Below are 25861 nucleotides of genomic sequence, written 5' to 3'. Positions count from 1 at the left end.
ACAGGCATCAGACATAGGCTATACGCTGCTGACTACGGAATGTTTTTTTAACCTTCATTTCATTGATCATAAAGACTAGGATTTTAAGCAGTCAGTGCCGACCATACAATACATAAAGCAGAGTGAATGATGCATGTTTTGTTTATTACCAATCAAATGAAAATATCAAAGTTACTCGTAGGGATTTCTGCCAGGCCGTGTGTAACAAAGTTTATGTCAATTCTGAATTGGGTGGACATCGTCGAGACGAAGATGTCAGCGTTCAGCAGCAAGCCATTTATAGACTCCTCATCTAGCCACAGACACAAGGGCATTTAGTCGTGGTACGTTTTGAAGTAGCGGTCGTAGGCTGACGTCTAGTGGTGGTCTTGCGTGTGGTGGCAGTGGTCTTGCGTGTGGTAGGGGTGGTCCTCAGTTTGATCGTGGTAGTAACCACGCCACAGCAAGTGGCTACTTTGGCAGCAAAAACATCGAAAGCGGGGAAGAAGTCTTCACACACAGGTAAAATGTCCGATGCCGGCAAAAGAAAATCGTATGTTCCCTTGTCTGGCAACTCGAAGGTATAGCTGTATTTGATGCCAATCGATTTGGCCCAGTCATCCGAAGCACCTTTGCACAGAAGAACAGTCTCGTCATTAAATTGTTGAAACATTTTAAGCTGAAATTTCAATTAATCACCTGAGGCTGCGTAAAGCAGGGCGGCCGAATTACCAACTGTATATGTGTATTTCACAAATTTAGATGCGGCATTGTTAGCAAGTGCCAACAGATCGTTATAATCAGGTGGATAAACGACGTCGTATCCATAAGGAATCAACGCGTACTGCCCATAGCTATGCAGTGTCAGGTACAGCTGTTTAATGTCGCGTTATTATTAGTAAAGCAAAACATATTAACTCATCATGGTCGGTAAAGTAAAAGCCTTACTCTAATCTGGTTCTTTTTCGACAAGATAAAATTGGAAGTTGCAAGAGTCTCCGGCTCAGAAAAGGCTTTCGTACCTCTGTAGGTCTCTTCGCACGGATTAGTGCTCGCGCCCATACCACCCCACTAAATCATTTGAAATGCTTACAGAGGTAAAAAAACGTTTGCTAAAACTCTGGAACATTAGAAACCAGAATATACCTTATAACCGAAGTTACGGTTTGGATCAACACCGCGACAGGCTGGGTTGCTCGTCATGGAACGGGTTTTGCGCCAAAGACGATCTCTCGTGTGTGAATACTCATAACCTTTCAATTTGAAACTCGGATTTTTATATTTTTGACCGATTCCCGTGAAAAATTACAAGGATAACTGGTCATACCCATCCGGATTTACGACGGGCATGATGTACCAGTCGACGTTGGACAAGAGCTTGGCGTTCGCCGGCACTTCTACTAACTGTTGGATAATGTAGGTGGCGACAGCTGGCGATATCCATTCTCTTGCGTGAAATCCTAGGAAACAATTGGATTCTGATTATTGTAAAAATCTAGAATATCGGTGGGCAGAGATAATACCTCCATCAATCCAGATTGCAGGTCTTGTGCCTGGTGAAGGAGAGCTGGAGATTCGAATGACGTACAGTGGGCGTTTTTCATACGAGGAACCGATATTTATTAATTGGACAAGCCTCGGGTAAGTGGTGTTCAGGTAAGTCAAGAAAGCGTAAATGTTGCTCAGTCTGTGATAGCTCGTCCAATCCAAATTATATGCTGTTTTGCAAAAATCAGTTGTTTTTTTAATTAGGCGACTATAATGAATGCTAGTAAAATATAACCGGCTTTCGTATCAGAAGTGTTCTTGTTGGTGTTTGTATTTTGGTTGTCGATAACCGTCTGCAAGTCGCCGTGGGCGACGACTTACGGGATTTTGCGATCAGCCAGTTTAGAATTTAGTTTCTTCCGACTCTGTGGCGGTACTAGAACATCGATTGGTTCGTCCGGAATTTGTCTTTCATTCCACATTTGAAGTTCTTTTACGGTTTACGTGAAACATACGTAATCATTTGGGTTAAGATAGGCTTTAATACTCTGTTATGTATAAAACATTCGACTTAGTATACAAATCTATCATTTCCGAAACCAATTGCCGATCTTCCTCGGAACTAGGTTTGATTTTCCAAACCTGGAATCCCGAATAGGAAACCAGCTCGCTTTCTTTCGCCACGATTTGGCTGGTGATAAATACGCAGCCCAGCGCAATTGCAAATAATAGCGACATCATCAGACGCTGAATAAAGTAATTAAAAAGTCACTTAAAATCAGTTAGTCAACAGGCAGTTTTGTACTTTGTCTTTCAGACGTTTGCACAGCGAGAGAATTTAAATGGGCTTATATATTGTGGGCTTGTACGAATTGCAAAGTTTTTGAATAATTAAAATCTAAATTGATGGAAGACGTTTACGTTAGAATTACTCCAAATAATGCCAATTACTACAGAACCTTAGAATAATTTTTTAAATCTATTCTTACCTGATGTGCAAGTGATGTGTAGTTCGATTACTGGTTCCAAAGAGCTCTCCTTGAAGTGTTACTTACTTGAGAGCAGAAACGAGGGAAATGAGCTGTTGTCAACGCTTTCGTTTGTGCGCCCTTTTAAACACGCGAGCGCAAAGAGTAAGTACCCTAAGTTTTTTTTCTTTGTGCAGAACAAAAGGGGTACCGAAACATTTGTGTCTGTTGACGAATAAGTCTGTGACGCACTTCGACCAGACGTGTGCAATCCAGCATTTCAGTTGTTGCAACTACAAGGATATCCGTTTTCTCATTTCACCTTCTGTTGCTAATTCGTTTGCAGTTATACCTTACGTTTCAAAATTAAGTTCATGTGACCATCTTTTAAGCCACCAATTCATTTTTTTTATTTTACGTTATTTCTTCAAACGTTTTTCACTGAAACATGCGGTTTCAAGTCAATTCCGCCGTGCTTCGATGTGATCACATAAGACAGATTACTCAAATGCAAATGTTATACCTAAATTATAATGATATAAGATTTGTCATTACTCTTCGTGAAAATGACAGACTCTAAAAAGGAAAACAGGTTTTTCCACAAATAAGTTAAATTCAGATATATCCAACAATGCACAGTTTATTTCACTAGGACCATGAATTATTTATGAGGGACAGCTAACGACATATATTTGCGATAAATTGGTTACGTCGCATAGCATCGTAGCTTTAGACTATTGCTAAACTTTTTTCAAAGTATGTCGTAGTTTTTCCTAAAGCGCATGCAAGAAAACCAGGGATAAATCGGAGAAAATATTCACCACTAACGTATTGTGTTTGATTTAGATATCAAAATATTAAAATAATTATTTCAAACTTTCATAGTTGCTACTTTAGCAGCAAAGACATCCAAAGCGGGGAAGAAATCCTGACATACTGGCAAAATATTAGAAGCCGGTAAAAGGAAGCCGTAGGCACCGGTATCAGACAGCTCAAAGGTGTAGCTGTATTTGATGCCAATCGATTTGGCCCAATCGTCCGAACCACCTGAAAAGCAACAGAGGAAAAGAGGTAATCAAAGCCAGAGATTTCATCATGACGTGCACTGTTTTGCAAAGTGAGATATACCTGCAGCAGGATAATAAATAGCGGCTGCATTACCAACCCTATATCTATATTTAGTGAATTTGGACACGGCACTTTTGGCTAGCTCCAACATATCGGAATAATCAGACGGGTAAACGACGTTATAACCCCAAGGAATCAGAGCAGCCTGGCCATAGCTGTGCAGGGTCAAGTAAAGCTGGGAAAAACACGATGATTAGAAATGGAAGAAACCTTAATGCACATTTGGCTTTTTTAAAAATAGAAGATGTTACTTTAATGGAACTGGCTTTGCCTTTGATAAAATTTGAGGTAGCAAAAGTCTCCGGCTCTGAGAAGGCTCTAGTGCCCTTGTAGACGTCCGAGCATGGGTTCGTGCTGGTTCCCAGACCCCCCACTGGATGAAAAGGCATTACAGTTTTCATAGAGAAATAAGAAAAAAGTTAGGCAAATTGCGATTTTAATAATGAAAACAGCAATATTTTAAGCTCACCTTATAACCAAAGTTACGATTCGGATCTACACCACGACAGCTTGTCCAGCTCGTCACAGAACGAGTTTTACGCCAAAGCCGATTGAAGGCATGCGAATATTCATAACCTTTTAGTAAAACACTTTATTTAAATCAATATATTAAAAATAAAAAATAAAATAAAAATTTAATTTATAATAACCATCGGGATTCATGACGGGCATAATGAACCAGTCCACGTTGCACAAAAGAGCCTCGTTGGCTGGCACTTCAACTAGTTGCCGGATGATATAAGTAGCCAAAGCCGGGGAAATCCATTCCCTTGCGTGAATTCCTTAAAATCCACAAGGTTATACCTTTAACAATGATTGAAAAAAATTGTCTATATTGTTGTGGGGGAAATACCTCCGTCAATCCAAACGGCGGGCTTAACGACAGATGAAGAGCGATTAAAAATGCGAACAACGTAGAGCGGTCGCTTCTCGTACGAGGTACCAATGTTGATCAACTCAACGCGACTAGGGTAAGTGGATGCTAGGTAATTCAGGTAACCGTAGATGTCGGCTAATCGGTGATATTTAGTCCAGTCCATGCTGTGGCCTGCAGTGATCAAGAAGATTTACACAATGGTAGCTGAAAAACTGTTTAGATTGCATTAAATTAATATCACTTGGAAGAAATAAGACGGTCACCTGTTATACTCTCTTAAATAGGCTATGCATGTCGAGAACGAGACAATATGCGAATCTTAATCGCGACCAGATGATTTATTACGATTATTTATTTATTTTTCAATTGCAAGTTTTTTGCTATGCAATTCAGTAAAATTACGAAGGTGTGTGTAATACTAATCTAATTCTAAACTATGCTAATTTAAACGATTTCCTACCGGTTTTTGTGTTAAGAGAGCTCATGTTGTGCTTCTCATTCCCGTTGTCGATGACAGTATGCAGGTCGTTGATCTTGATTCCATAGCTGATATCTGCTTCCGTCAGTTTCACTTTTAGTACCCTCTGAACTTGTGGAGCTACTAGCAATTCAGTTATCGCCGCTTTATCAGTTTTTTGTTCTTTCCACACCTCAACATCTGTATTTAATTAAATTTTATTGTAAGCTTGAAAACATTCAGACTATAAAAAAACATTCGCTTAACTTACCGTACTGCTCTATAATTTGTCTTAGAAGTTTGTGTTCTCCATTAGAACGAACTGTAATCGACCAGACCTGGAATCCGGAATAAGAAACAGCTTTTTCGTCTATTCCGAATTCCTCCGTTGCAGCAGATGGGTCTGCGGTGAACACCGAACTAACCATGAGTAGGACGAGCAGCGTCGGCATCCTAATGCAATAAGACAAATTTTTGTTAGAGACACATACTTAACACAAAAATGCATACAGAAATTTGCAAAAGAAGAAAATCTCTATGTTTTTATCGTAGCTATGTCGTTTTTTACATCAACAGTTTATTTTAAATGCTTAACCTTTAATGCTGGCCTAAGTTCGGTAAGGACGAACAGGATAATAAACAGGTTCTACCTGGTTTCGTTTTCTGTCGTTTCGCAACTCTATCTGTGAAGACGCCTTTTGGGTTGGTAGGATGCGCGATGAATGATTCCTATCCAAAATGCTGGTCATTGTTCATCCAAGGGAATGGTCCTGTAGGATACGTGACATGCTGTGTAAACCCAGCTGGTGTGTAAACACAGTTGGTCCTGTCAAAACAAGGCTGCAGCGCAAATGTATTGATGACGCATTTGCACTAAAAATTGATTGAGATCCGCCAAGTACGAGATCTTTTGATTATGAATTCACATTTGGTTTGGCAAACAAAATGAAATGGAATTTTGCAGTCGGTATTTTGACAGCAAACCAGCAAAACAAAATAGCATCTCTAAGCCAAAGGGCAGAAATGTCACATACATGCCGTCCTTTCTATTGCTAACCTGAGACGGTGACGCAGAAAAAGTTAACTCTGTTCTGACTTCATAAAGAAAAATGGCGTTTGAATTAAATTTTCATTTGTAAATTACATCTTTCGATTCCCTGTACTTTTTTAGCTGCACCTTAAAGGGCCCTAATAATTCCTTCAATGGTGCTCTATGTTTAGGTTATAAAACAAAATTAAAAACTAAAATGTTTTCCCATACCGGGAATCGAACCCGAGCCTCTTGGGTGAAAGCCAAGTATCCTAGCCACTAGACCATATGGGATAACAACCTGCCGAAACCCGGGATCGAACCAGGGACCTTTAGATCTTCAGTCTAACGCTCTCCCAACTGAGCTATTTCGGCATATTAACAAGTAGTGAACTTATAATTGAGAGGTGCTACCGCACTAAAATAGTATTTCAACAGATTTGTTATTGTTATTTATTGATAGGGTTGCGACCGGATCCAGAACCTTCAATGCACCTGTTGTTTTCCGTTTACGTTACAAGAATATTTATCTGAAAAAATTATTTTTGTCCTCTTATGTGTTACCTTTAACACATATTTCACCTTTATTTTTTACCAACATGAATGTTCGTCTAGTTTGGTACTGCTGCACTCCTTCCAACACTTAATTTAGATAAAGTTTGGTAAGTCTACCTTACTTATCTAGCCAAAAGCTACTTTTTAAAATATGGCTGGACCAATTATGTAAAAAGCACGGTTTATACTAGCGTATACAAAAAACTTACTATTTGTTCTCACTATTTGTTAGTTGCACTGGGATAACAGGTAATTTGCAGTGTTCATCGAATAAGTTCCATCGAAACAAATTTTAAATTTTGAATCGAGAATCAAATTATTCTTGATCTTTGATCTTTCGAATAAATGGAATTGATTCGCATTCGTTACTCTTGATGTTATTGGGAAAATGGAATTCGTTTTTTATTCGGTTGGTCAAATAAATTTTTATGAATAAATTTCGAATATATTTTTTACTTTAAGATGCTGTTAAGAATTTTGCTGTTGCTTGTAGAGTTACTAATTCATTCTTTTAAAAATAAGAAAATAAATAAAATGTTTAAATATTTAATTCAAAATTAATTCGATATGTTATTCGTATTCCTGATTCTATTCGAAAATTCAAATAAACCTGAATTTTTATTCGTATTCTTGATCTTTCGAATAAATAAAAATTGATTTTTATCTTTGTTCCGTTTGAGTAAATAAACTGTATTCGACAAAACACTGGTAATTTGCAAGGATTTGGAGACTTAAGATTCCTTCATTAGACTTATATTTTAATTAACTAGTTATAAATCATTTTTCATTTCTAATTGATTTTGAGTTAGGGTTTTATGGTCTGTATAATGTATATTCGCTTTCAAAATTTATTTTTATCGTCAGATAAAAAAAAATATTTTAAAATAAAACGTATTTCCCATACCGGGAATCGAACCCGAGCCTCTTGGGTGAAAGCCAAGTATCCTAGCCACTAGACCATATGGGACAACAACCTGCCGAAACCCGGGATCGAACCAGGGACCTTTAGATCTTCAGTCTAACGCTCTCCCAACTGAGCTATTTCGGCATATCAAACTTGCACTAATCCTTTAACCAAACACCAGACACTTTGATGCTTTTTTCCTAATGGGATTCTTATATGGCAATGGTGTTGTTTGTTTCTTTTTCGTCTGCACAAATTTAGCAAATTAATATCTAATTTTTACTGATTGAAACAATACTGTTTGTGTCCTTAAGCTTCCGCCTCCTTTTTGTATTCCCCTAAAGTTCATGGAAAGATGAATATAAATACCGATAAATACTCACGTTTCCCCTTTTATTTAATAAATATAAATATTTTTACCTGTATATTTTCTTTTGCAACTAAAATTTTTTCTACAGAATATATTCTGCATGGCTTTTTCAGAAACTTAGTTTTTGTATTTTGTTTTTGTATTTTGTTTTAAATTTATTTTTGTACTTTTCCCTTATTTTAATACATTTTAAAATGAACCCTTTTAATACAAGTTTCTTCCCTTTTGGAAAATACCCTTAAAGCCTAACCACTGAACCATCGATGCTTACAACATTCTCCCTTTATTAAATATAGTATCTTATACATTCAATATAGCATCTTTATACATTCTGGCACATTAGTGACTAGTAGCTATTCTTGCATAATTTAATTGTGTCAAGGTCGAATCACAATTTTACAAATACACATGTACTTCCTATCTTCATTACCAATACTATTTTTTTCTTTTTTTTTTCTTTTTGTGTGGCTTTTTTGTTTTCGGATGGACACTCGGCAAACTGACGTCGGCGAGCCTAATGTCGTTTCGGAAGTAACCGGAAACATAACCGATAACATATTATCTTCGATCCTTCCCGATTTTCCTTGTCACGGCAATCAGAGATGTAAAAGGTGAAACTTATACTGACATTTGAAAATGAACAAGTTGACGGAAAAATGTTTGTCATACAGAACTTAATGCGTAAAAGAGAAATGATTTAGATAATCAACCGAAAAATTAACTGTGACTTAAAATGGTGTTCCAGTTAAGTAAAATGTTTGTTAATCACCACTTGCAACGAGTGTCAGTATGGAGCAGAAGCTATAAGTAAAAACGCTTTTAACTAAGGAAAATATTGAAAAGTTTTCCTATAGCTTTACAACGCCATCTAGAGACGGGAAGCGCACAAAAATATCTATTTGCATCGCTTTGAATTTTGCAAAAAATTAAAGCAATTTGTAATAGCCATACGGTGACGCTATTTCCAACTGAATAGCTTCAAAAATCTACCATCATGGAGTTAACCACCATCATGGAGTTAACCACGATATACTTTTTTCTGGTTGGTGTGAGTATTTTGCTGTGGCACGGTTTCGTCCACAAAAGGCCCGAATTTCCAAACGCCAAGTCACGTGGATCACCGAACGTCTCCCGAATGGTCAACGGTGCTGATAAAAGTGCTAAGATAAAAGTAAAACGGGACCGGAGAAAGCGCAAGAAGAAGCAATTGGCCAAACCTGGTGGCATCCAAGAACAAGATTTAACTCCTGAAATAGACTGTCCGATTAATACCGGGCAAACGGATGAGGACATTGGTGGAAACCTGAGTCCTCCGTTTGACACCTGTGAGATTGATCGTGACACATCTCGTTCGAGTAAACTTGCCAAGGAGCCGCTGGTTGTGGTAGCTAATGAAGAATCACATGCCACCGATCTTCCGAGTAGGAATGTAGAGACAACGGACACTGGCGAACATTCGAGTTCCTTGCCGTCTAACAGCTGCAAGAAGAATCGGGACATGCCAAATTTGACCAAATCAGAACCGATTTTGCTACCGGTTGAAAACGACGGGCGTACAACCATTCTCCGTTATGTAGCACGTTCAGAAATTCCTCGAATTGCTGGTAAAAACGAACGGATTACTAAACTGCTAGAAAGAAGACACGGAGTGACAATCGATCTTCCACAAGGTGATAACGGAAATATAGTCATCTCTGGAGGTAACGAAACAACTCGCCTGGCCGTCGAAGCTTGCATTCGCGATAGGCTCATCATGACAGTTACATTACCGAAGGTCGATGCTAACACCCGTATGGAAATCCAGAAACTAGTTGACGCAAAAAAGCTAAAAATTGTGAATGCATCGAACCAAAGTTCGGTGACGTTTACAGGACTATCCAGAGACTGCAAAGTCGTTCTGAATGTCCCAAAATGTTATTAACGTTTTGTCGTATAACACTGAAAAATACATTCGTTCTGTCGATTATTTGCTACTCTTCGTGTTATTTTAATTTATAGACTAAGATTTTCTAGAATACCGTCATCTTAGAGCCATCGACCCCAACTGCATTCTGCTGGAAACAGTTTGTAAAATGGTCTGGAAGCTGGGGATTCCTAACTGTTGGAAGACATCGCGAACTGTCCCCATTTTCAAGAAGGGGGACACTAGCGACTATTCCAACTATAGACCAATATCCCTTCTTCCCACCATTTACAAACTGTTCTCGGGAGTGATCAGCCAAAGAATAACGGAGGTCGCCTCAGACCTTGGCTGGTTATCTCCCGAGCAAAAGGGTTTCCTCCCGGGGGTCCATGGTATTCAAGAACATACACAGCTCTTACAGACGGTTGTCGAGGAAACAAAGACCAAGCGAAGGCACATGTCCATAGCATGGCTGGACATGTGCAATGCGTTTGGTTCTGTGCCTCACGCCGTTCTGGATGAGCTGTTCACATCACTTCCAATACCAGAAGACCTCCGGCGCATCCTGGTGGACATATATTCGGGAAATCGGATGGATTTTGCCGTTGGGAAAGAATCCATTCGCATTTTCCCGACAGCGGGTGTTCGCCAGGGTGACGCTCTTAGTTCCCCTATTTTTAACCTGGCTTCCGGGGGCCTCGTCAGGGCCGGAAAGTCCAATATTAACCCCGGATTTTTATTGCTTGGCTCGCTCGTGAAAACCACGGCACATGCTGACGACATTGCCGTGGTTACAAATTCTCCTTCCGAGCTCCAAAATATTTTAAACGTTTTAACCTACACCGCTAACACCTTGGGACTGCAATTTAATGCCGGGAAGTGTGCTTGTCTGGTCTTTGACAAAGGCAAGCCGTCTGAGACCCAGTGCCGAATTGATAATCAATTGATTCGGTGCTTGGGTCCAGACGACCAAGAAACATATCTTGGTACACCGATAGGCGGAAAATTGCGGTTCCGACCACCAACTGACCTTATCCCTAACCTTGACAAGATTGCCGCCTCCAACCTTGCACCATGGCAAAAACTTGAAATTTTCCGTAGTCACCTTCTTCCCTCCCTTTCCCATCACCTCGCTTCGGGTCGGGTCCTGAAAGATTCCCTTACCCAACTGGACACTGAGTGCAGGAAGTTCCTAGGCCTTATTTGCAACTTACCCAACCACGCAACTGTCCCCTTTTTCTATGCAGATCGGCGGGTTGGGGGCCTAGGAACATGCCGCCTCACTGATGATGCTGATATCTGGACCATCGCCAGAGCTGCTCAGCTCCTCACTTGTAGAGATCCTACAGTGAGGAATGTTTGCCGAGAGCAGCTCCACGACACAATTCGGCGAGGGTTCAGAACTGAGCATCCAGGAGTGTTACCAGTTGGGGAATATCTTTCAGGATCAATGGATGGGGGGCTCTACAGACTGAGGTACGCGGAGGCAGGGTCTAACCTTTGGACTCTTGCCCGCCAAGCTGCCAAACGACTGGGAGTGCGGATTGATGTATCCGGCGACGAAAATTTAAGAATTGTCGCCGATGACGTCTCCGTAAGCCCAGTTAAGGCAGTCCGCGGACTTCGGAAAGTAGCACGGCAGCGCTATACCAGGAACCTGCTCACCGACAAGAGCCACCAGGGAGTTGTAGCCCATTGCCTCTCCCTGGAAGGAACATCGAAAGACATGGCTCGCCTGGTATCCTGCCGTACGCCCCTCTCCTTTCGCGACTGGAGATACCTTCACAGAGCCCGGCTCGACATCCTTCCTCTTCGGGGGCACTCGTGGTTTTGCTCACAGGAGCAGGATACGAGTTGTCGACGATGTGGGAAGGAAAACGAGACTGGGTATCACGTTCTTAATCACTGTGAAGAAGGTCTCCAGTTAGCCACCAAGAGGCACAACACCGTCCAAGATCTCCTGGAAACGCTGCTTGTCAAGCAAGGCCACGATGTCACTGTCAACAAAGCCATCCCCGGGCAACGCCTAAGACCAGATGTTGAATTAACATTATCTGGTTCCCGGGTGATGGTTGACGTCGTGGTCTGCTATGACCAACCAGGGAGCATGGAGAATGCCTACCAGCGAAAGATTGCTAAATATTCTTCCCTTGGTAGGATTCTCCCCCTGGTTATCGGGTCCCTTGGATCATGGAACCCCAGGAATGAAGAAATTCGCTCGATACTTGGTATCGATGGACGGTCCTGGGGTGCATTTCGATTCAAGGCCCGATTAGCAGCAATCCAGGGATCAATGGAAATGGTGTGTGCCCACTTCCACTACGGTGCAACAAACCCCGAAGACGAGGAAAACCCCCAAGTCCCGTAGATTCCCCACTCCCAGTAGAATAGTTTTTTTTTAGTCAATTTTATTTAATTGTATTTTGTTTTAAATTTATTTTTGTACTTTTCCCTTATTTTAATACATTTTAAAATGAACCCTTTTAATACAAGTTTCTTCCCTTTTGGAAAATACCCTTAAAGCCTAACCACTGAACCATCGATGCTTACAACATTCTCCCTTTATTAAATATAGTATCTTATACATTCAATATAGCATCTTTATACATTCTGGCACATTAGTGACTAGTAGCTATTCTTGCATAATTTAATTGTGTCAAGGTCGAATCACAATTTTACAAATACACATGTACTTCCTATCTTCATTACCAATACTATTTTTTTCTTTTTTTTCTTTTTGTGTGGCTTTTTTGTTTTCGGATGGACACTCGGCAAACTGACGTCGGCGAGCCTAATGTCGTTTCGGAAGTAACCGGAAACATAACCGATAACATATTATCTTCGATCCTTCCCGATTTTCCTTGTCACGGCAATCAGAGATGTAAAAGGTGAAACTTATACTGACATTTGAAAATGAACAAGTTGACGGAAAAATGTTTGTCATACAGAACTTAATGCGTAAAAGAGAAATGATTTAGATAATCAACCGAAAAATTAACTGTGACTTAAAATGGTGTTCCAGTTAAGTAAAAATGTATGTTAATCACCACTTGCAACGAGTGTCAGTATGGAGCAGAAGCTATAAGTAAAAACGCTTTTAACTAAGGAAAATATTGAAAAGTTTTCCTATAGCTTTACAACGCCATCTAGAGACGGGAAGCGCACAAAAATATCTATTTGCATCGCTTTGAATTTTGCAAAAAATTAAAGCAATTTGTAATAGCCATACGGTGACGCTATTTCCAACTGAATAGCTTCAAAAATCTACCATCATGGAGTTAACCACCATCATGGAGTTAACCACGATATACTTTTTTCTGGTTGGTGTGAGTATTTTGCTGTGGCACGGTTTCGTCCACAAAAGGCCCGAATTTCCAAACGCCAAGTCACGTGGATCACCGAACGTCTCCCGAATGGTCAACGGTGCTGATAAAAGTGCTAAGATAAAAGTAAAACGGGACCGGAGAAAGCGCAAGAAGAAGCAATTGGCCAAACCTGGTGGCATCCAAGAACAAGATTTAACTCCTGAAATAGACTGTCCGATTAATACCGGGCAAACGGATGAGGACATTGGTGGAAACCTGAGTCCTCCGTTTGACACCTGTGAGATTGATCGTGACACATCTCGTTCGAGTAAACTTGCCAAGGAGCCGCTGGTTGTGGTAGCTAATGAAGAATCACATGCCACCGATCTTCCGAGTAGGAATGTAGAGACAACGGACACTGGCGAACATTCGAGTTCCTTGCCGTCTAACAGCTGCAAGAAGAATCGGGACATGCCAAATTTGACCAAATCAGAACCGATTTTGCTACCGGTTGAAAACGACGGGCGTACAACCATTCTCCGTTATGTAGCACGTTCAGAAATTCCTCGAATTGCTGGTAAAAACGAACGGATTACTAAACTGCTAGAAAGAAGACACGGAGTGACAATCGATCTTCCACAAGGTGATAACGGAAATATAGTCATCTCTGGAGGTAACGAAACAACTCGCCTGGCCGTCGAAGCTTGCATTCGCGATAGGCTCATCATGACAGTTACATTACCGAAGGTCGATGCTAACACCCGTATGGAAATCCAGAAACTAGTTGACGCAAAAAAGCTAAAAATTGTGAATGCATCGAACCAAAGTTCGGTGACGTTTACAGGACTATCCAGAGACTGCAAAGTCGTTCTGAATGTCCCAAAATGTTATTAACGTTTTGTCGTATAACACTGAAAAATACATTCGTTCTGTCGATTATTTGCTACTCTTCGTGTTATTTTAATTTATAGACTAACATTTTCTAGAATACCGTCATCTTAGAGCCATCGACCCCAACTGCATTCTGCTGGAAACAGTTTGTAAAATGGTCTGGAAGCTGGGGATTCCTAACTGTTGGAAGACATCGCGAACTGTCCCCATTTTCAAGAAGGGGGACACTAGCGACTATTCCAACTATAGACCAATATCCCTTCTTCCCACCATTTACAAACTGTTCTCGGGAGTGATCAGCCAAAGAATAACGGAGGTCGCCTCAGACCTTGGCTGGTTATCTCCCGAGCAAAAGGGTTTCCTCCCGGGGGTCCATGGTATTCAAGAACATACACAGCTCTTACAGACGGTTGTCGAGGAAACAAAGACCAAGCGAAGGCACATGTCCATAGCATGGCTGGACATGTGCAATGCGTTTGGTTCTGTGCCTCACGCCGTTCTGGATGAGCTGTTCACATCACTTCCAATACCAGAAGACCTCCGGCGCATCCTGGTGGACATATATTCGGGAAATCGGATGGATTTTGCCGTTGGGAAAGAATCCATTCGCATTTTCCCGACAGCGGGTGTTCGCCAGGGTGACGCTCTTAGTTCCCCTATTTTTAACCTGGCTTCCGAGCCCCTCGTCAGGGCCGGAAAGTCCAATATTAACCCCGGATTTTTATTATTTGGCTCGCTCGTGAAAACCACGGCATATGCTGACGACATTGCCGTGGTTACAAATTCTCCTTCCGAGCTCCAAAATATTTTAAACGTTTTAACCTACACCGCTAACACCTTGGGACTGCAATTTAATGCCGGGAAGTGTGCTTGTCTGGTCTTTGACAAAGGCAAGCCGTCTGAGACCCAGTGCCGAATTGATAATCAATTGATTCGGTGCTTGGGTCCAGACGACCAAGAAACATATCTTGGTACACCGATAGGCGGAAAATTGCGGTTCCGACCACCAACTGACCTTATCCCTAACCTTGACAAGATTGCCGCCTCCAACCTTGCACCATGGCAAAAACTTGAAATTTTCCGTAGTCACCTTCTTCCCTCCCTTTCCCATCACCTCGCTTCGGGTCGGGTCCTGAAAGATTCCCTTACCCAACTGGACACTGAGTGCAGGAAGTTCCTAGGCCTTATTTGCAACTTACCCAACCACGCAACTGTCCCCTTTTTCTATGCAGATCGGCGGGTTGGGGGCCTAGGAACATGCCGCCTCACTGATGATGCTGATATCTGGACCATCGCCAGAGCTGCTCAGCTCCTCACTTGTAGAGATCCTACAGTGAGGAATGTTTGCCGAGAGCAGCTCCACGACACAATTCGGCGAGGGTTCAGAACTGAGCATCCAGGAGTGTTACCAGTTGGGGAATATCTTTCAGGATCAATGGATGGGGGGCTCTACAGACTGAGGTACGCGGAGGCAGGGTCTAACCTTTGGACTCTTGCCCGCCAAGCTGCCAAACGACTGGGAGTGCGGATTGATGTATCCGGCGACGAAAATTTAAGAATTGTCGCCGATGACGTCTCCGTAAGCCCAGTTAAGGCAGTCCGCGGACTTCGGAAAGTAGCACGGCAGCGCTATACCAGGAACCTGCTCACCGACAAGAGCCACCAGGGAGTTGTAGCCCATTGCCTCTCCCTGGAAGGAACATCGAAAGACATGGCTCGCCTGGTATCCTGCCGTACGCCCCTCTCCTTTCGCGACTGGAGATACCTTCACAGAGCCCGGCTCGACATCCTTCCTCTTCGGGGGCACTCGTGGTTTTGCTCACAGGAGCAGGATACGAGTTGTCGACGATGTGGGAAGGAAAACGAGACTGGGTATCACGTTCTTAATCACTGTGAAGAAGGTCTCCAGTTAGCCACCAAGAGGCACAACACCGTCCAAGATCTCCTGGAAACGCTGCTTGTCAAGCAAGGCCACGATGTCACTGTCAACAAAGCCATCCCCGGGCAACGCCTAAGACCAGATGTTGAATTAACATTATCTGGTTCCCGGGTGATGGTTGACGTCGTGGTTCTGCTATGACCAACCAGGGAGCATGGAGAATGCCTACCAGCGAAAGATTGCTAAATATTCTTCCCTTGGTAGGATTCTCCCCCTGGTTATCGGGTCCCTTGGATCATGGAACCCCAGGAATGAAGAAATTCGCTCGATACTTGGTATCGATGGACGGTCCTGGGGTGCATTTCGATTCAAGGCCCGATTAGCAGCAATCCAGGGATCAATGGAAATGGTGTGTGCCCACTTCCACTACGGTGCAACAAACCCCGAAGACGAGGAAAACCCCCAAGTCCCGTAGATTCCCCACTCCCAGTAGAATAGTTTTTTTTTAGTCAATTTTATTTAATTGTATTTTGTTTTAAATTTATTTTTGTACTTTTCCCTTATTTTAATACATTTTAAAATGAACCCTTTTAATACAAGTTTCTTCCCTTTTGGAAAATACCCTTAAAGCCTAACCACTGAACCATCGATGCTTACAACATTCTCCCTTTATTAAATATAGTATCTTATACATTCAATATAGCATCTTTATACATTCTGGCACATTAGTGACTAGTAGCTATTCTTGCATAATTTAATTGTGTCAAGGTCGAATCACAATTTTACAAATACACATGTACTTCCTATCTTCATTACCAATACTATTTTTTTCTTTTTTTTTTCTTTTTGTGTGGCTTTTTTTGTTTTCGGATGGACACTCGGCAAACTGACGTCGGCGAGCCTAATGTCGTTTCGGAAGTAACCGGAAACATAACCGATAACATATTATCTTCGATCCTTCCCGATTTTCCTTGTCACGGCAATCAGAGATGTAAAAGGTGAAACTTATACTGACATTTGAAAATGAACAAGTTGACGGAAAAATGTTTGTCATACAGAACTTAATGCGTAAAAGAGAAATGATTTAGATAATCAACCGAAAAATTAACTGTGACTTAAAATGGTGTTCCAGTTAAGTAAAAATGTATGTTAATCACCACTTGCAACGAGTGTCAGTATGGAGCAGAAGCTATAAGTAAAAACGCTTTTAACTAAGGAAAATATTGAAAAGTTTTCCTATAGCTTTACAACGCCATCTAGAGACGGGAAGCGCACAAAAATATCTATTTGCATCGCTTTGAATTTTGCAAAAAATTAAAGCAATTTGTAATAGCCATACGGTGACGCTATTTCCAACTGAATAGCTTCAAAAATCTACCATCATGGAGTTAACCACCATCATGGAGTTAACCACGATATACTTTTTTCTGGTTGGTGTGAGTATTTTGCTGTGGCACGGTTTCGTCCACAAAAGGCCCGAATTTCCAAACGCCAAGTCACGTGGATCACCGAACGTCTCCCGAATGGTCAACGGTGCTGATAAAAGTGCTAAGATAAAAGTAAAACGGGACCGGAGAAAGCGCAAGAAGAAGCAATTGGCCAAACCTGGTGGCATCCAAGAACAAGATTTAACTCCTGAAATAGACTGTCCGATTAATACCGGGCAAACGGATGAGGACATTGGTGGAAACCTGAGTCCTCCGTTTGACACCTGTGAGATTGATCGTGACACATCTCGTTCGAGTAAACTTGCCAAGGAGCCGCTGGTTGTGGTAGCTAATGAAGAATCACATGCCACCGATCTTCCGAGTAGGAATGTAGAGACAACGGACACTGGCGAACATTCGAGTTCCTTGCCGTCTAACAGCTGCAAGAAGAATCGGGACATGCCAAATTTGACCAAATCAGAACCGATTTTGCTACCGGTTGAAAACGACGGGCGTACAACCATTCTCCGTTATGTAGCACGTTCAGAAATTCCTCGAATTGCTGGTAAAAACGAACGGATTACTAAACTGCTAGAAAGAAGACACGGAGTGACAATCGATCTTCCACAAGGTGATAACGGAAATATAGTCATCTCTGGAGGTAACGAAACAACTCGCCTGGCCGTCGAAGCTTGCATTCGCGATAGGCTCATCATGACAGTTACATTACCGAAGGTCGATGCTAACACCCGTATGGAAATCCAGAAACTAGTTGACGCAAAAAAGCTAAAAATTGTGAATGCATCGAACCAAAGTTCGGTGACGTTTACAGGACTATCCAGAGACTGCAAAGTCGTTCTGAATGTCCCAAAATGTTATTAACGTTTTGTCGTATAACACTGAAAAATACATTCGTTCTGTCGATTATTTGCTACTCTTCGTGTTATTTTAATTTATAGACTAACATTTTCTAGAATACCGTCATCTTAGAGCCATCGACCCCAACTGCATTCTGCTGGAAACAGTTTGTAAAATGGTCTGGAAGCTGGGGATTCCTAACTGTTGGAAGACATCGCGAACTGTCCCCATTTTCAAGAAGGGGGACACTAGCGACTATTCCAACTATAGACCAATATCCCTTCTTCCCACCATTTACAAACTGTTCTCGGGAGTGATCAGCCAAAGAATAACGGAGGTCGCCTCAGACCTTGGCTGGTTATCTCCCGAGCAAAAGGGTTTCCCCCCGGGGGTCCATGGTATTCAAGAACATACACAGCTCTTACAGACGGTTGTCGAGGAAACAAAGACCAAGCGAAGGCACATGTCCATAGCATGGCTGGACATGTGCAATGCGTTTGGTTCTGTGCCTCACGCCGTTCTGGATGAGCTGTTCACATCACTTCCAATACCAGAAGACCTCCGGCGCATCCTGGTGGACATATATTCGGGAAATCGGATGGATTTTGCCGTTGGGAAAGAATCCATTCGCATTTTCCCGACAGCGGGTGTTCGCCAGGGTGACGCTCTTAGTTCCCCTATTTTTAACCTGGCTTCCGAGCCCCTCGTCAGGGCCGGAAAGTCCAATATTAACCCCGGATTTTTATTATTTGGCTCGCTCATGAAAACCACGGCATATGCTGACGACATTGCCGTGGTTACAAATTCTCCTTCCGAGCTCCAAAATATTTTAAACGTTTTAACCTACACCGCTAACACCTTGGGACTGCAATTTAATGCCGGGAAGTGTGCTTGTCTGGTCTTTGACAAAGGCAAGCCGTCTGAGACCCAGTGCCGAATTGATAATCAATTGATTCGGTGCTTGGGTCCAGACGACCAAGAAACATATCTTGGTACACCGATAGGCGGAAAATTGCGGTTCCGACCACCAACTGACCTTATCCCTAACCTTGACAAGATTGCCGCCTCCAACCTTGCACCATGGCAAAAACTTGAAATTTTCCGTAGTCACCTTCTTCCCTCCCTTTCCCATCACCTCGCTTCGGGTCGGGTCCTGAAAGATTCCCTTACCCAACTGGACACTGAGTGCAGGAAGTTCCTAGGCCTTATTTGCAACTTACCCAACCACGCAACTGTCCCCTTTTTCTATGCAGATCGGCGGGTTGGGGGCCTAGGAACATGCCGCCTCACTGATGATGCTGATATCTGGACCATCGCCAGAGCTGCTCAGCTCCTCACTTGTAGAGATCCTACAGTGAGGAATGTTTGCCGAGAGCAGCTCCACGACACAATTCGGCGAGGGTTCAGAACTGAGCATCCAGGAGTGTTACCAGTTGGGGAATATCTTTCAGGATCAATGGATGGGGGCTCTACAGACTGAGGTACGCGGAGGCAGGGTCTAACCTTTGGACTCTTGCCCGCCAAGCTGCCAAACGACTGGGAGTGCGGATTGATGTATCCGGCGACGAAAATTTAAGAATTGTCGCCGATGACGTCTCCGTAAGCCCAGTTAAGGCAGTCCGCGGACTTCGGAAAGTAGCACGGCAGCGCTATACCAGGAACCTGCTCACCGACAAGAGCCACCAGGGAGTTGTAGCCCATTGCCTCTCCCTGGAAGGAACATCGAAAGACATGGCTCGCCTGGTATCCTGCCGTACGCCCCTCTCCTTTCGCGACTGGAGATACCTTCACAGAGCCCGGCTCGACATCCTTCCTCTTCGGGGGGCACTCGTGGTTTTGCTCACAGGAGCAGGATACGAGTTGTCGACGATGTGGGAAGGAAAACGAGACTGGGTATCACGTTCTTAATCACTGTGAAGAAGGTCTCCAGTTAGCCACCAAGAGGCACAACACCGTCCAAGATCTCCTGGAAACGCTGCTTGTCAAGCAAGGCCACGATGTCACTGTCAACAAAGCCATCCCCGGGCAACGCCTAAGACCAGATGTTGAATTAACATTATCTGGTTCCCGGGTGATGGTTGACGTCGTGGTCTGCTATGACCAACCAGGGAGCATGGAGAATGCCTACCAGCGAAAGATTGCTAAATATTCTTCCCTTGGTAGGATTCTCCCCCTGGTTATCGGGTCCCTTGGATCATGGAACCCCAGGAATGAAGAAATTCGCTCGATACTTGGTATCGATGGACGGTCCTGGGGTGCATTTCGATTCAAGGCCCGATTAGCAGCAATCCAGGGATCAATGGAAATGGTGTGTGCCCACTTCCACTACGGTGCAACAAACCCCGAAGACGAGGAAAACCCCCAAGTCCCGTAGATTCCCCACTCCCAGTAGAATAGTTTTTTTTTAGTCAATTTTATTTAATTGTATTTTGTTTTAAATTTATTTTTGTACTTTTCCCTTATTTTAATACATTTTAAAATGAACCCTTTTAATACAAGTTTCTTCCCTTTTGGAAAATACCCTTAAAGCCTAACCACTGAACCATCGATGCTTACAACATTCTCCCTTTATTAAATATAGTATCTTATACATTCAATATAGCATCTTTATACATTCTGGCACATTAGTGACTAGTAGCTATTCTTGCATAATTTAATTGTGTCAAGGTCGAATCACAATTTTACAAATACACATGTACTTCCTATCTTCATTACCAATACTATTTTTTTCTTTTTTTTTTCTTTTTGTGTGGCTTTTTTTGTTTTCGGATGGACACTCGGCAAACTGACGTCGGCGAGCCTAATGTCGTTTCGGAAGTAACCGGAAACATAACCGATAACATATTATCTTCGATCCTTCCCGATTTTCCTTGTCACGGCAATCAGAGATGTAAAAGGTGAAACTTATACTGACATTTGAAAATGAACAAGTTGACGGAAAAATGTTTGTCATACAGAACTTAATGCGTAAAAGAGAAATGATTTAGATAATCAACCGAAAAATTAACTGTGACTTAAAATGGTGTTCCAGTTAAGTAAAATGTATGTTAATCACCACTTGCAACGAGTGTCAGTATGGAGCAGAAGCTATAAGTAAAAACGCTTTTAACTAAGGAAAATATTGAAAAGTTTTCCTATAGCTTTACAACGCCATCTAGAGACGGGAAGCGCACAAAAATATCTATTTGCATCGCTTTGAATTTTGCAAAAAATTAAAGCAATTTGTAATAGCCATACGGTGACGCTATTTCCAACTGAATAGCTTCAAAAATCTACCATCATGGAGTTAACCACCATCATGGAGTTAACCACGATATACTTTTTTCTGGTTGGTGTGAGTATTTTGCTGTGGCACGGTTTCGTCCACAAAAGGCCCGAATTTCCAAACGCCAAGTCACGTGGATCACCGAACGTCTCCCGAATGGTCAACGGTGCTGATAAAAGTGCTAAGATAAAAGTAAAACGGGACCGGAGAAAGCGCAAGAAGAAGCAATTGGCCAAACCTGGTGGCATCCAAGAACAAGATTTAACTCCTGAAATAGACTGTCCGATTAATACCGGGCAAACGGATGAGGACATTGGTGGAAACCTGAGTCCTCCGTTTGACACCTGTGAGATTGATCGTGACACATCTCGTTCGAGTAAACTTGCCAAGGAGCCGCTGGTTGTGGTAGCTAATGAAGAATCACATGCCACCGATCTTCCGAGTAGGAATGTAGAGACAACGGACACTGGCGAACATTCGAGTTCCTTGCCGTCTAACAGCTGCAAGAAGAATCGGGACATGCCAAATTTGACCAAATCAGAACCGATTTTGCTACCGGTTGAAAACGACGGGCGTACAACCATTCTCCGTTATGTAGCACGTTCAGAAATTCCTCGAATTGCTGGTAAAAACGAACGGATTACTAAACTGCTAGAAAGAAGACACGGAGTGACAATCGATCTTCCACAAGGTGATAACGGAAATATAGTCATCTCTGGAGGTAACGAAACAACTCGCCTGGCCGTCGAAGCTTGCATTCGCGATAGGCTCATCATGACAGTTACATTACCGAAGGTCGATGCTAACACCCGTATGGAAATCCAGAAACTAGTTGACGCAAAAAAGCTAAAAATTGTGAATGCATCGAACCAAAGTTCGGTGACGTTTACAGGACTATCCAGAGACTGCAAAGTCGTTCTGAATGTCCCAAAATGTTATTAACGTTTTGTCGTATAACACTGAAAAATACATTCGTTCTGTCGATTATTTGCTACTCTTCGTGTTATTTTAATTTATAGACTAACATTTTCTAGAATACCGTCATCTTAGAGCCATCGACCCCAACTGCATTCTGCTGGAAACAGTTTGTAAAATGGTCTGGAAGCTGGGGATTCCTAACTGTTGGAAGACATCGCGAACTGTCCCCATTTTCAAGAAGGGGGACACTAGCGACTATTCCAACTATAGACCAATATCCCTTCTTCCCACCATTTACAAACTGTTCTCGGGAGTGATCAGCCAAAGAATAACGGAGGTCGCCTCAGACCTTGGCTGGTTATCTCCCGAGCAAAGGGTTTCCTCCCGGGGGTCCATGGTATTCAAGAACATACACAGCTCTTACAGACGGTTGTCGAGGAAACAAAGACCAAGCGAAGGCACATGTCCATAGCATGGCTGGACATGTGCAATGCGTTTGGTTCTGTGCCTCACGCCGTTCTGGATGAGCTGTTCACATCACTTCCAATACCAGAAGACCTCCGGCGCATCCTGGTGGACATATATTCGGGAAATCGGATGGATTTTGCCGTTGGGAAAGAATCCATTCGCATTTTCCCGACAGCGGGTGTTCGCCAGGGTGACGCTCTTAGTTCCCCTTTTTACCTACCTGGCTTCCGGAGCCCCTCGTCAGGGCCGGAAAGTCCAATATTAACCCCGGATTTTTATTATTTGGCTCGCTCATGAAAACCACGGCATATGCTGACGACATTGCCGTGGTTACAAATTCTCCTTCCGAGCTCCAAAATATTTTAAACGTTTTAACCTACACCGCTAACACCTTGGGACTGCAATTTAATGCCGGGAAGTGTGCTTGTCTGGTCTTTGACAAAGGCAAGCCGTCTGAGACCCAGTGCCGAATTGATAATCAATTGATTCGGTGCTTGGGTCCAGACGACCAAGAAACATATCTTGGTACACCGATAGGCGGAAAATTGCGGTTCCGACCACCAACTGACCTTATCCCTAACCTTGACAAGATTGCCGCCTCCAACCTAGCACCATGGCAAAAACTTGAAATTTTCCGTAGTCACCTTCTTCCCTCCCTTTCCCATCACCTCGCTTCGGGTCGGGTCCTGAAAGATTCCTTACCCAACTGGACACTGAGTGCAGGAAGTTCCTAGGCCTTATTTGCAACTTACCCAACCACGCAACTGTCCCCTTTTTCTATGCAGATCGGCGGGTTGGGGGCCTAGGAACATGCCGCCTCACTGATGATGCTGATATCTGGACCATCGCCAGAGCTGCTCAGCTCCTCACTTGAAGAGATCCTACAGTGAGGAATGTTTGCCGAGAGCAGCTCCACGACACAATTCGGCGAGGGTTCAGAACTGAGCATCCAGGAGTGTTACCAGTTGGGGAATATCTTTCAGGATCAATGGATGGGGGCTCTACAGACTGAGGTACGCGGAGGCAGGGTCTAACCTTTGGACTCTTGCCCGCCAAGCTGCCAAACGACTGGGAGTGCGGATTGATGTATCCGGCGACGAAAATTTAAGAATTGTCGCCGATGACGTCTCCGTAAGCCCAGTTAAGGCAGTCCGCGGACTTCGGAAAGTAGCACGGCAGCGCTATACCAGGAACCTGCTCACCGACAAGAGCCACCAGGGAGTTGTAGCCCATTGCCTCTCCCTGGAAGGAACATCGAAAGACATGGCTCGCCTGGTATCCTGCCGTACGCCCCTCCTTTCGCGACTGGAGATACCTTCACAGAGCCCGGCTCGACATCCTTCCTCTTCGGGGGCACTCGTGGTTTTGCTCACTGCGAGCAGGATACGAGTTGTCGACGATGTGGGAAGGAAAACGAGACTGGGTATCACGTTCTTAATCACTGTGAAGAAGGTCTCCAGTTAGCCACCAAGAGGCACAACACCGTCCAAGATCTCCCGGAAACGCTGCTTGTCAAGCAAGGCCACGATGTCACTGTCAACAAAAAGCCATCTCCGGGCAACGCCTAAGACCAGATGTTGAATTAACATTATCTGGTTCCCGGGTGATGGTTGACGTCGTGGTTCTATGACCAACCAGGGGAGCATGGAGAATGCCTACCAGCGAAAGATTGCTAAATATTCTTCCCTTGGTAGGATTCTCCCCCTGGTTATCGGGTCCCTTGGATCATGGAACCCCAGGAATGAAGAAATTCGCTCGATACTTGGTATCGATGGACGGTCCTGGGGGCATTTCGATTCAAGGCCCGATTAGCAGCAATCCAGGGATCAATGGAAATGGTGTGTGCCCACTTCCACTACACGGCCAACAAACCCCGAAGACGAGGAAAACCCCCAAGTCCCGTAGATTCCCCACTCCCAGTAGAATAGTTTTTTTTTGTCAATTTTATTTAATTGTATTTTGTTTTAAATTTATTTTTGTACTTTTCCCTTATTTTAATACATTTTAAAATGAACCCTTTTAATACAAGTTTCTTCCCTTTTGGAAAATACCCTTAAAGCCTAACCACTGAACCATCGATGCTTACAACATTCTCCCTTTATTAAATATAGTATCTTATACATTCAATATAGCATCTTTATACATTCTGGCACATTAGTGACTAGTAGCTATTCTTGCATAATTTAATTGTGTCAAGGTCGAATCACAATTTTACAAATACACATGTACTCCCTATCTTCATTACCAATACTATTTTTTCTTTTTTCTTTTTGTGTGGCTTTTTTGTTTTCGGATGGACACTCGGCAAACTGACGTCGGCGAGCCTAATGTCGTTTCAGGAAGTAACCGGAAACATAACCGATAACATATTATCTTCGATCTTTCCCGATTTTCCTTGTCACGGCAATCAGAGATGTAAAAGGTGAAACTTATACTGACATTTGAAAATGAACAAGTTGACGGAAAAATGTTTGTCATACAGAACTTAATGAGGCGTAAAGAGAAATGATTTAGATAATCAACCGAAAAATTAACTGTGACTTAAATATGGTATTCCAGTTAAGTAAAATGTTTGTTAATCACCACTTGCAACGAGTGTCAGTATGGAGCAGAAGCTATAAGTAAAAACGCTTTTAACTAAGGAAAATATTGGAAAGTTTTCCTATAGCTTTACAACGCCATCTAGAGACGGTAAGCGCACAAAAATATCTATTTGCATCGCTTTGAATTTTGCAAAAAATTAAAGCAATTTGATATCGCTATCGATGACGCTATCTTTACCAACTGAATAGGCTTCAAAATCTACCATCATGGAGTTAACCACCATCGTGAGGTTAACCACGATATACTTTTTCTGGTTGGTGTGAGTATTTTGCTGTGGCACGGTTTCGTCCACAAAAGGCCCGAATTTCCAAACGCCAAGTCACGTGGATCACCGAACGTCTCCCGAATGGTCAACGGTGCTGATAAAAGTGCTAAGATAAAAGATAAAACGGGACCGAGAAAGCGCAAAGAAGAAGCAATTGGCCAAACCTGGTGGCATCCAAGAACAAGATTTAACTCCTGAAATAGACTGTCCGATTAATACCGGGCAAACGGATGAGGACATTGGTGGAAACCTGAGTCCTCCGTTTGACACTTGTGAGATTGATCGTGACACATCTCGTTCGAGTAAACAGCAATACATGGCT

At 42.8% G+C, this 25861-nt stretch overlaps 1 protein-coding gene, 4 non-coding genes and 1 pseudogene across 5 annotated transcripts; all 6 read right to left on the bottom strand.

Annotated features, from left to right (window-relative positions):
- Positions 1–123: 123 nt before the first annotated feature.
- LOC123472205 lies at positions 124–2617 on the bottom strand (annotated as a pseudogene).
- Positions 2618–3057: 440 nt separating this feature from the next.
- Positions 3058–5689, bottom strand: LOC116922702 (carboxypeptidase B). The gene is made up of 9 exons (XM_045173447.1): positions 5548–5689; positions 5169–5350; positions 4901–5098; positions 4417–4611; positions 4214–4345; positions 4029–4139; positions 3815–3936; positions 3564–3738; positions 3058–3482 (listed from the first exon to the last, which is right to left on the bottom strand). The coding sequence occupies exons 2-9, from the start codon at positions 5347–5349 to the stop codon at positions 3307–3309; spliced, it is 1290 nt and encodes a 429-aa protein (XP_045029382.1). The 5' UTR covers position 5350; positions 5548–5689; the 3' UTR covers positions 3058–3306.
- Positions 5690–6149: 460 nt separating this feature from the next.
- Positions 6150–6221, bottom strand: Trnae-uuc. The gene has a single exon. It is a non-coding gene; the product is annotated as a tRNA-Glu (tRNA).
- Positions 6222–6229: 8 nt separating this feature from the next.
- On the bottom strand, positions 6230–6302 carry Trnaf-gaa. Its single transcript has one exon. It is a non-coding gene; the product is annotated as a tRNA-Phe (tRNA).
- Positions 6303–7377: 1075 nt separating this feature from the next.
- Positions 7378–7449, bottom strand: Trnae-uuc. The gene has a single exon. It is a non-coding gene; the product is annotated as a tRNA-Glu (tRNA).
- Positions 7450–7457: 8 nt separating this feature from the next.
- Positions 7458–7530, bottom strand: Trnaf-gaa. The gene has a single exon. It is a non-coding gene; the product is annotated as a tRNA-Phe (tRNA).
- Positions 7531–25861: the final 18331 nt, after the last annotated feature.

Source organism: Daphnia magna, linkage group LG5, assembly GCF_020631705.1.
Source record: "Daphnia magna isolate NIES linkage group LG5, ASM2063170v1.1, whole genome shotgun sequence".
In the NCBI taxonomy this organism is placed as follows: Eukaryota; Metazoa; Arthropoda; class Branchiopoda; order Diplostraca; family Daphniidae; genus Daphnia; species Daphnia magna.
Note: the sequence above shows the minus strand (reverse complement) of the source record. Positions and strands in the feature narration are given on the sequence as shown.

What these genes read in the sequence shown, in the direction of transcription:
- LOC116922702 (XM_045173447.1), bottom strand. Translation starts at nt 5,349, where the DNA reads ATGCCGACGCTGCTCGTCCTACTCATGGTTAGTTCGGTGTTCACCGCA. An exon ending in GCCCGTCATGAATCCCGATG is followed by an intron (nt 4,140 to 4,213) that starts GTTATTATAAAT and finishes TTTTACTAAAAG; the next exon opens with GTTATGAATATTCGCATGCC. An exon ending in TAACTTTGGTTATAAGGTGA is followed by an intron (nt 3,937 to 4,028) that starts GCTTAAAATATT and finishes CTTTTCATCCAG; the next exon opens with TGGGGGGTCTGGGAACCAGC.